The sequence below is a fragment of the Notolepis coatsorum genome, assembly GCF_963971535.1.
Source record: "Notolepis coatsorum genome assembly, chromosome: 1".
In the NCBI taxonomy this organism is placed as follows: domain Eukaryota; kingdom Metazoa; phylum Chordata; class Actinopteri; order Aulopiformes; family Paralepididae; genus Notolepis; species Notolepis coatsorum.
This window is the reverse complement of record NC_140165.1, coordinates 121,964,407-121,975,844: the sequence shown is the minus strand read 5'-3', so window position 1 is coordinate 121,975,844 and position 11,438 is coordinate 121,964,407. Positions and strand designations below refer to the sequence as shown.

Sequence of the window (11,438 nt, the reverse complement as noted above, 5' to 3'; positions counted from 1 at the left end):
CTGGGGCCTGCCTGCCGGTCAGGAAGTCCAATATCCAGCTGCAGATGGAGGTCTCCAGTCCAAGATCAACGAGCTTAGAGACACATTTAGAGGGAATGATGGTGTTGAATGCTGAGCCATAATCAATGAAGAGCATTCTCACATACAGTATGTGTTCTGAGAGGGGATACATACCAGGGTAAGTAAGTAAGTAAGTAAGTAAGTAAGTAAGTAAGTAAGTAAGGTGTATATATAGCACCTTTCACAGACCAGGGTCACAAAGTGTTTCACATATAAAAACATCAATAAAGTGCAAGGATAGCAGAATGTTAAAAAGAAAGTAATTAAAAACGTGAAAGAAAAAAAACAAGATAAAAAGACATAAAATATTTACACAGAAGTTAGCCAAAAGCCTGTAGCTGCTTTTTAAAAGTGTTTACAGAGACCACACCGATGTATCCTAGTTCCCACTTCAATGAAAATGTATTTTTGTTAGTTATTATAAATAGTGATTTTGTGTAAACCTCCCATTTAGTGTACCTCGCAATTACAATGCATGCGCTTCGAGCGCCCTCTACTGGCAGCATGAGAGCTGGTCCTCTCCTTTATACAGCTTTGACGCAGTCCCCGCCCAGCGGAAATGACGTCAGCACGCGCTCTTTGTGTACTCTTTTTCTTTGTGTAGCTTCACCTCGTTGTCTATGGCTAATCACCGTCAACTCCTCCGTGCAAACATGACTGACTTCGAACCCGATTGTGAACAAGATCAAGTGTGTTGTTGCCTTTGTTGTGAGTCGGACCAGAGACATCCACATTGGATGCAATGAAACGAGTCTCTTGCTAACGTCTCTGTGGAGAACAGAACTGTACTGGATCAAAACGTAAGTACAGTTATATTTACATTGTGTTCCTCTTATCGCTCCTTCCTTTCTGTAAACTGTGTTAATATGTACCTCAGTTGCGTGTGAGTCAATGAACACACTTGGGTATATCAAACCGTAGGTTTATTAAACATCTAGTTGTGACGGTGAGAGATAGACCACCGCAACACTTCCGGGATTCTGAAATCAGGGAGGAGATTGCGGGGGGAGCATATGAATGAATGTGGATCAGAGCCGTGATGTAAGTGGTTGCCGATACGGCTGTGGGGGTGCTAGAGACATGATCGAATAGACGTTTATGCGCCTCAATCTCCTGAACACGGCGTGACCCATTCCTAATCGATCAGAACTAAATCGGCAGAGAAAAAGCCCATTTTATTTAAAGCACCTATTCTCCATGCACATGCGCAGATTGCCCATGGAGTCTGGACGACGCGAGATAACGCACGAATGAATGTGGACTGTTCTATCAGAGGAGGTTGAGGCGCATAAACGTCTATTCGATCATGTCTCTAGCACCCCCACAGCCGTATCGGCAACCACTTACATCACGGCTCTGATCCACATTCATTCATATGCTCCCCCCGCAATCTCCTCCCTGATATCAATGTAACGCGGAAGTGTAGTGGTCTATAGCATAGATATCTATATAGAACACTAGATAGCTTGCCCGCGCTGCCGGCCAATGGAGAGCGACGTCACTGAACCGCCGCCATCTTGCCCAGGGCAGCCTTGAGTGAGAGTGAGTGAGCTGCACAGACAAAAATACTCATAACTCGCTGAAATATTGACGGATTTACAAACTGTTTGGTTTATTACAAGCATTATTAACGTGGCTATGATTCAAGCGGTTTGTAAAAAAAAACATCTTAATTACTTAATAACTACATCTTTGATGTTTATAGCAAACCAACCCGTTTGTAAATCCGGCAATATTTCAGCGAGTTATGAGTATTTTTGTCTGTGCAGCTCACTAAACTTCAATCGGTTCGGATCATTTGAATGAATGAGAGTGTCAACAATCACGACGACACGTTGAAATCACTGGCTGCGCTCAGAGAGGAGTGGTTGGGCAAAAAAATAGTTCCGAGTATATTTGCTTATAAAACGTAATTGTCTAATTCAATTATTTTTTATTTCTCCACGTGGTGAATACACAGGTCACAACATGTTTACATGAACGTTTTGGAGTTGTATTTGGAGTGTATTCTGCAATCTGTTAATAAACTTTTCAATCAATCAATCAAACTATACACTGTAAGGGAACGCCAGGCTCCGGCCCCGCCTCACTTCCAGTGATGAAGCTAAGCTATGCTAACGGAGCGACTGTTCCCTAAGCTAAATGCACGCACAGAGACAAAAAATGTATGTATCTTCTTGTCTAACTCCAGGAAAGATGTTAAATAAGCTATGTTGGAGCCAAAATGCCCTTCTGTTTATTTAGTTTTATTTCAACTCACGGTGCAGAGGTGTGGCATTATTAGTCACCATGGCAACCACCACAGGGGGTGGTTACCCATATATACTGATCAGAGGGTGATGAGCCCCAGGTGCGCAAGTGGAATAGCCATACAGTTTTTGACCGTGTCTTGTCGTGTTCGAGATGTGCCGTATAGGTCGGCGGTCAGTGTTATTAGTAAAAAGAGTTTTTGTATATATATTTTGGTTGATAAGTCAATAAAAGGATTGGCATATCGAAAATGATAAGAGCTCTCTGGACATTGAATTCTTTAAGCACGCGTCTAACTCAAGCCAGTCCACTTGCCCCTCGCAGTAGGCTTATGTAAAGGAGTCTACAAGCTAATTTCCCAAAATGTTGGAGTTTTCCTTTAACGTTATATAGTTAGTGTTACACGTTCAATAACATAAGCATAGTATTTACCCGAACTACTAGCTCAGTTCCTTCCGTTGCTCATAGAGCCCTGAGAGTTGTACCCAATCCATTCTGCAATCTGTTAATAAAGTTTTCAATCAGACAAATGTATAGAAAGGCTTTGTTTTATTATAACATTCGTTGCAGTAAAATCATTATGACTCGTTTGGTCATCCTGTGGAGCGCTGGTCGGCGGGCAGCTAACGTATTAGCTACGGTAAGCTTGTTGTGGTTCTCGCAAGCAGATCAATGTCGGCATGCCCGGAAGTAGAAAATTAATAAACGCTTGCCGATTGGTTGGTAAGAACAGCAGGAGGTGGGTGCTAGCAGTGTGACGTAATTGGCCGAATCGACTGTCAATCAAAATTGTTCTATTGCATTGGTTGAGAGCTCTGGTTGAGACAATAGTATCCAGCTGCAGGCCGCCAGACCATACTGGGAGAGGGATAGTGCTACATGGCATGGTGGAATTAATACCATAAACATATTTCTTGATGTTTCCTTTTTTTAAGTAAGTAAAGAGGCCTACAAATACAAACATACACATACAAATATACAGTAGTTTCATTTAAAAAAAAAAAATACAAAAATATATATATATAAAACATAGTATAGTTGACCAATCGGTATCGGTGGCAAATTTTCATATCTGTGCATCCCTAGTATTCTTGTTTACCAGAGAGGAGATCCGGTACAAGAATCTAGTTCTTTGGTTGACTTTTTGAGTTTGTTATTTGAACCGAAGAGAATGGACTCTGTTTTCCCCAGGTGTAATGATAGTTTGTTATCAGCGAGCCAGATTCTGCCGAGTTCCGAGCTGAGTTTTTTTCAACCTGTAACTTGTTCTTGTCAGAGACCAGCAGGGCTGAGTCGTCCGCGAACACAAACAAGTTGCAGTCACAAGCTGACGACATGTCATTTGCATAAATTAGGAACAGTAACAGTCCTAGTATGCTTCCTTGTGGATTAATAAAGTTTTCAATCAATTCAATCAAAACCCTATGCTACCTGGCCACGCCCCCCACTAAATGTATTGACAGAAGATTATGACAGAGGCGGTGCCGGATCCGATCAAATAGGTGCCGGTCTCAATCTGCAAGTCCTGCATTTATGTAATCGGCTTTGAATAAAAGCATGTCAACTAATTGGCCTACATTTCTCATTATTTTCCCCTCCATACTGTGATGTGATTGGTGGAGAGAAGCCTCTATATATGTCCTGGCTGACCGTCAGTTGCAGACTTGGATCTACAGTATGGGCTCTCTGTGACCATCTGCATTTATCCTTGTAGCAAAACTCCAGTTCCAGTAGAAGACGTCCAAGATCACACCTACTAGAATGAAGGAGGAATCAGACCAGCAGGACCTCTGTAAGTTAGAACAAGAACTTCCTACTGAAGATACTTTAGTTTACTCTCCAGACCCAGAAGTAAATAAAGACTTGTAGAAGCAGAAACCAACTTGGTGGATTTGTATTGTTTAAATTAGAATTTATATTGTTTAGACTAGAGGTTGTATTTATGTTTGAACACTAGGGAGCACACCACCTCCATTATAGCACCTCCATTATAAAGGTCCTTGCTAATCAGTGTAATTTATGCACCTGCTGGAGTAACGCTTTCAAACCTGTTAACACTGTTGGAACTGCTTACCTAAACAAACAATTGACAACTGTTCTGTTAATCATTCATTCATTACTATTCTTTTGGACAATAAACCCTGCAAAGTACATCAGTCGCAGCTTGGACATTCAACCTTTATCAACCATCCACAACTTTGTTACTCAGTTAAGAAATATCTAAGTGGGTGCATCGTGACGCTTGTCAATACATTTGGGGAGTGACAAGCGGCCACTACAAAACTAGTATGTTGAGTTGTGTTTCCCTCTGACCCAGATCCACCCAGAGACCTACTGATTATTAAAGAAGAAGATCAGGACATGCTAGAGCCACCCAAGGAGACTTCCTTTGAGATGAAGGAGGAGCCCACAGACCACCAGGATATCAGTATGTTGTTTCTTTCTCTTATCTTGATTTAGTCTTCTCCTTCCTCTGCTCCAGCATGTTTGTATGTCTCTGTATTTGTCGCCATTGCTTTCTCTCCTCTCATTCTTTAATTTGATCAAACTCTTGTTCACATTCAGCCTAACTATTTGGACCACTTTATTCTGGTATCTCTTTTATAAATGGAACACCTTTGTCCTGGTTCCCCTGCTGGATTGAATAGCAACCAGGAGAACTAAGCTGATAGAAGGGATCCCAACTGTGATGTATTATTAAGCCTTAGCTAAAGGGGTCAGTGGTCTTGTTTAACTTAAATAAATGTAATGGAGGAAAAGGAAGTATGTTTTTAAATAAAGTTCAGTATATAAATATAATAATTTGTAAAATAATACTGTAAATACTGGAGTATTTCCTTAGTTGCTGTCTCCCTCTGCCCCAGATCTACCTCCAACTTCCTATCAATCATGAAAGAAGAGGCTCAGGACTCAATTACATCCTGTATTAGATTTTGTATAAAGATTAATAAAAAAAAAACAGTGTGACAAATCTGTAATTAGAGAAAAAATCAGAAAGTGGGCAAACATTTCTTTTCATGCCACTGTAAATACTTTTTCTGTTTCCCTCTGTTCCAGATCCACCCAGTGACCTACTGCTGATTAAAATAGAGGAGGTTCAGGACACGCTAGACCCACCCACGGATATGTCCACTGGGCTGAAGGAGGAGCCCACAGACCAGGAGACCAGTATGTTACTTTTATTATCCTTGTCTTTCTTTTCTCTGTTGCAGCATAGTGGTATGTCTCTGTGTCCACAGCTTTCCCTCCTCTTTCTTTCCATGAAGTCTCAATCTATTTGTTTTACCATAACAAAATGTGGTATTTTCACATACATTGTTGAAGAGTCTGAGGCCTAACAAAATAAATTGTTTGGTTCCTGTTGGTTGTCAGTTAACCCATTCGTGGCCAACCACGTATACGTGTTTCGGATCCAACGCTTGAGGGCCAACCACATATATATACGTGGTAAGGTTGTTTTGGCTTTTATTCCATTGTAATATCCTACTCAATGTCACAGAGCGGCACTGCAGATTTACCCTACTCTTGGGATTCGGACAAGTCTATTATTTTTTTTCATCATGGGTGGACTTTTTTGTTAGCCTGAAGCTATGCCTGTAGCATGTAGCCTGGAATACTTTTTGGGATGCTGAATTCAGTATGCAGTAAAGGAATATAGCATCAGCCAATGGACATATCAATCTACCAGATGGCGATCGATAACTGGGAAATCCTTTTTGGGATCCAACTGGCCCACGGTAAGAGCTTTTTCATGTAAATTACAGCCCGATCAGGCCTTGCTTTGATAGCCAACCAGCCGATCAGCGAATGAGGCTAATGCCGTTATTGGTCATCAATAATCAGAAACGACGTCCCTCGCCCCCCCCCTTTCATGCATTCATGGTGGACCATGATACCGATAATATCCATTTTGAGTTTTAGCTCTAGCTTGTGTATAGCCGAAACGCCATTCGATTTAACGTTATTAGATTAGCGCCCTGTATCTCGCCTTCCAGGAAATACCCCAGAACATTGCGGTATAACGTTCATATTCACGACGCTATAAAATGGGAACATATTGATGAAAAAATTATGCATTTAAGGCATATTGAAGGTACGGTTTATAGTGTCAATTGACAATGACAATGGACAGATAGCAATAATATAAAGTATAGATTTAGCTCTACAAACAGCCTCACGCACAATGAAAGGTTGTTATGATAAGCTGGCCTTATAGAGTGAGATTAGACGGATTCCAGTGGCCACGGTGACTATGGATAGGGAATTTATTTATTTAATTCAAATGTTCACGACAACATGGATGCATGTACTCTGCCAGAATGTTTAATATCCATAATACTAAAGTTCTTTTGACTAAGATTTTTATGAAACTGTATTGGAAAAAAAATATGTTTTACTTAATTTCTTTTTTTAATTTGTATATATCAAAAAATAAATTGGGTCGCACCTAAATCGGCAGGGTCGGTCGGCAACCGGAACCAAACCATTTATTTTGATAAGCCTGATGGATGGAAAGTAAACTAAGATGGCGCCGCAACGACCGGCTGCCTATCTGTGCCCTCCGTCGAGACTGTGCTTACTTTTGTTAATATTTATAGTTTTAAGAGTTTTGTTTGTACCAACTGTAGGTGCATTTAATGTGTATGACCGTCAGTCACTCATAGACATTGGATTACGGGAAACTTACCAACTGGATTACTCTCTGGATCAGCTTTCCGAACCACAACAATGGCCTGTTGAGATCTTGAGAACATCAGGACCATACCTCGACCCACGGAACAAAGGATCCAGGCGACGAGGGCGGAGAGCGGGTGTCCGTAACAGATTGAGAACCAGGCGACACCGAACGCCACTACCCAGTATATTGCTAGCCAATGTACAATCAATAGACAATAAACTGGATGACATCAGAGCAAGGATTCAATTCCAAAGAGACGTTAGAGATTGTAATGTTCTCTGCTTCATCGAGACATGGTTGACGCCGGACGTCCCAGACCACGCTATCCAACCGGCCGAACACTTCTTCATCCACCGCAAGGATCGTACAGCAGAATCCGGCAAGCAGAGGGGAGGTGGAATAGCCTTCATGTTGAACAACAATTGGAGCGATCCAGCCAACGTGAAAGAACTTTCGAACCACTGCTCCCCCAACCTGGAATATATATCCATCAAGTGTCGGCCTTTCTTTCTCCCGAGGGAGTTAACGTCGATCATCCTGGTCGGAGTGTATATTCCACCACAAGCGAACACAGGTGACGCGCTTTCGAAGCTCCACGACGAGGTAAATAAACTCCAGGCAGCTAACGTTGACGCCGACATTGTAGTAGTGGGCGGTTTCAATAGCGCCAATCTGAGAAGAGTATTGCCGGACTTCTATCAGCATGTGACTTGTAACACCAGAGGCGGTAACATTTTAGACCACTGTTACTCGCAATTCAAGTGTGGATACAAGGCTCATTCTGCTAGTGGCTTCGGGAAGTCTGATCATGCGGCCATCTTTCTTTCCCCAAAATATAAACAAAGAATCAAGCTCGCCCCGGTAGTCTTGCAAGAGGTGCAGAAATGGTCTGTGGAGTCAGAGGAGACGCTCCAAGCTGCGCTTGAATGCACAGACTGGAGCGTGTTCCGTGACAACACAGATAACATTAATGACTACACGGAGACAGTGCTGGACTTTGTTCGTACTTTGGTGGAAGAAACAATCCCCACTACCACAATTAAAGTTTACCCAAATCAAAAGCCCTGGGTAGACAAATCCGTCCGTGAAGCTCTGAAAGCGCGCACCACAGCATACAACGCCGGGCTCATGGCAGGCAACATGAATGACCACAAGGTGGCGAGATACAACGTAAGGAGGACAGTAATAGAAGCAAAACGGCGCTACAGGAATACAATTTAACTTCAGTTTGAACAGGCTGACTCCAGAGCTATGTGGCAGGGCCTCAAAACGATGACCGATTACAAAGGCACCTCCCTCAAACTGAACAGTGACATCTCCTTAGCAAATGATCTCAATACCTTCTATGCGAGGTTTGAGGCTGGGAATAACACCAGCCTACAAGCCACGGCAATGGGGGGGGGGGGGGGGGGGGTCTGCTGATGGAGACTCAAGTGTTCAGGGTAGCAGAGCATGAGGTGAGGAGATCCTTTAAAAAAGTGAATATCAGGAAGGCAGCAGGACCGGACGGCATCCCCGGCCGCGTCCTAAAAGTCTGTGCCGACCAACTGGCCCCGGTATTCACTGACATATTTAACCTGTCCTTAGAACAGGCTGTCATCCCCACCTGCCTGAAGAAGTCCACTATCATCCCTGTACCTAAAAAATCCAAGCCTGCTTGCCTCAACGACTACTGCCCTGTAGCTCTCACCTCCATAGCCATGAAGTGCTTTGAGAAGCTAGTAAAGGGCTACATCTGCTCCTCCCTCCCCATCAACCTGGACCCCCTGCAATTTGCATACCGCCCCAACAGGTTCACGGAGGACGCCATAGCCCATGTGCTGCACACAGCAGCATCACACCTGGACAAGAGGCAGGGGAACTATGCGAGAATGCTATTCATCGACTACAGCTCAGCATTCAATACCATAGTCCCCTCCAAAGTCATAGCCAAGCTCAGGGACCTGGGCTTGAACTATGACCTCTGCCAGTCGGTCTTAGACTTCCTGACGGGCAGAACCCAGGTGGTGAGAGCAGGCAACTGCACTTCCTCATCCAACACCCTCAACATAGGAGCCCCCCAGGGCTGTGTTCTGAGCCCCCTCCTCTACTCCCTGTACACACATGACTGTGTGGCTCAGCGGAACAACAACACAATCATCAAATTTGCTGACGACACAGTAGTGGTGGGCCTGATCTCTGCAAACGACGAGAGGGCCTACCTGGAAGAGGTCAAGGTCCTGGCAGGATGGTGCCAGGAGAACAGCCTCTCCCTGAACGTCAGCAAAACAAAGGAGATGATTGTGGACTTTAGGAGGTCGGGGGTCAGGGACTACAGCCCCCTCAGCATCGACGGGGCACCAGTTGAGAGAGTGAACAGTTTTAAGTACCTCGGAGCCCACATTTCCGAGGACTTGACATGGACCACACACATTGACAGTGTTGTGAAGAAGGCACGACAACGCCTCTACTTCTTCAGGCGCCTAAGGAAGTTCCAAGTCAGTCAGAAGATCCTTAAGAACTTCTACTCATGTACAATAGAGAGCATCCTGACTGGCAATATAACCTCCTGGTTTGGGAATAGCACCGCACAAGACCGAAGCAGACTACAGAGTGGCACGTTCAGCCGAACGCACAATTGGAGGGGGGCTTCCCACTCTCCAGAACATTTACAACAAGCGGTGCAGGGGTAAGGCTAAGAGAATTATCAAGGACTCCAGCTACCCAAACAACTGCCTCTTTGAACTGCTGCGGTCAGGCAAGCGATACCGGAGTCTCATGGCAAGCACAGAAAGACTCAGAAGAAGCTTCTATCCCCAGGCCATTAGGTTGCTCAACGAACAATAACACTATGCAACAACCATCAAATGCACTCACAACACACACATCCACACGCACACACTCACTTTAAACAAACAACACACTGCAGCACCCACTCTCCACACTTTAGAACACCTAAACACACTTTATATTTATTGATAAAGGATTTGCACTACAACCCATACCTCAGTACACCTTACTGTAAATTGTACCTAAATTGTACCTCATCCCATTTCTGCTTTGCACTATATAGTATTGTATATTAGTATTGCATAGTATATTGTATATTGTATGGTAACTCAGTTACTTCTATTCTGCATCGAACATTGTACATGTATATACTGAACACTGTCTACGTACGTGACTTCTATTTTTACTTCTATTATTACATGCTACTATTTTATTTCATACTTATCTCTTGTCTAGCACAGTCTCTGGAGCGTAACAGAAAGAAGCATTTTGTATAAAAGTATTCTGTACTTCTGTATGACGACTATTAAAGAAACTAACTAACTAAATGGCAATGTGTTTCATTACTAGGGGTGGGAATTACCAGTTTCATCACGATACGATACGATATCGATTATTTGGACAACGATACGATATTTGCTGATATCACAGTCTGCCACGATACGATACGATTTGATTCAGGTGCCTGCGATCGATATGAGACGATATTATATGCTCATTTAACACAATCAACTATTTAGATCAACTAAAAAAAGGCAACGGAAATATCATTTGACATTTTTATTTTTGAGCTCTTCCAGACATTTAAATGAAAAACAATCTATTGTTTTTAATAAAAATATACCTCCTGTTCACTATAAAGTGCCACGTTTTGATATATTGAGCTTTAAATTTTGAGTTAATATTTTTGGAACTCACAACACGCAACCTAAAACCCCTTCCTCTCCCAAACCGTTCCTACAATTATTTTATGTTGCATGATGATCATGAATACATTTATTATGTATTGTATTTTTAAATTAAATATCAACATGATCTGTCCACCCTCAGTACATTTACTATCAATATAATATACTTGTCTGACTTCATCTGATCTTTCCAAATGCGCGCGACACACACAGAGAGGGGGAATGCCTGCCCCCCCCCTTCCCCAGTCCTCACTCTGCTGTTCTATGTCTATGGCTCTGAACAGGGTTTAGCTTGTTAGCTTACGCTAACGTAACATTAATTTCGGTCTTTAACACTTTCAGTGCCAGCCATAACGTTGATTAATGTCCTTGAGTGCCATCATCCACTTCAATGATAGCGTTAAAAACGCATAATCTATGTTTTAAATTATGGCTATGTGTCTAATCTGCCCGTCCCTTATCAATGGCTTGTTTGCAGTCAATATTGTCGAAACGGATTGTTTTTTAATCGGTTCATATCCTTTTTATAGCTTTTCGAAAAGCTATCGTTTTCTCGAAGATTTCCGGAAAATAGAAAGATTCCCTCATAAACGGCATTTATTGGAATATTCTCGAATACACTAGACACGTTGTCATTTGTCGGCCTATTTATGAATCGTTTTCAAATAAACGCTAGATTATCGATAGTATATGTGTACTTATGCACGCTATAGAAGCAAGCTGAGAAATCGATTCTCTCATTTCCTCAACATCACACACACACACATATACAC

The 11,438-nt window shown here is 42.7% G+C and overlaps 1 protein-coding gene across 2 annotated transcripts in view; it reads left to right on the top strand.

The window, feature by feature from the left end:
* Nucleotides 1-671: 671 nt before the first annotated feature.
* LOC311230758 (uncharacterized protein) overlaps nt 672-11,438 on the top strand; it is a 29,899-nt gene continuing 19,132 nt past the window's right edge. For both annotated transcript variants that reach the window (XM_084317117.1, XM_084317116.1), the window contains exons 1-4: nt 672-860; nt 4,025-4,102; nt 4,628-4,738; nt 5,368-5,478. In XM_084317117.1, the coding sequence (XP_084173243.1) occupies nt 4,072-4,102; nt 4,628-4,738; nt 5,368-5,478 (253 nt within the window). In that variant the 5' untranslated portion in view covers nt 672-860; nt 4,025-4,071. The remainder of the gene's footprint in view (nt 861-4,024; nt 4,103-4,627; nt 4,739-5,367; nt 5,479-11,438) is intronic.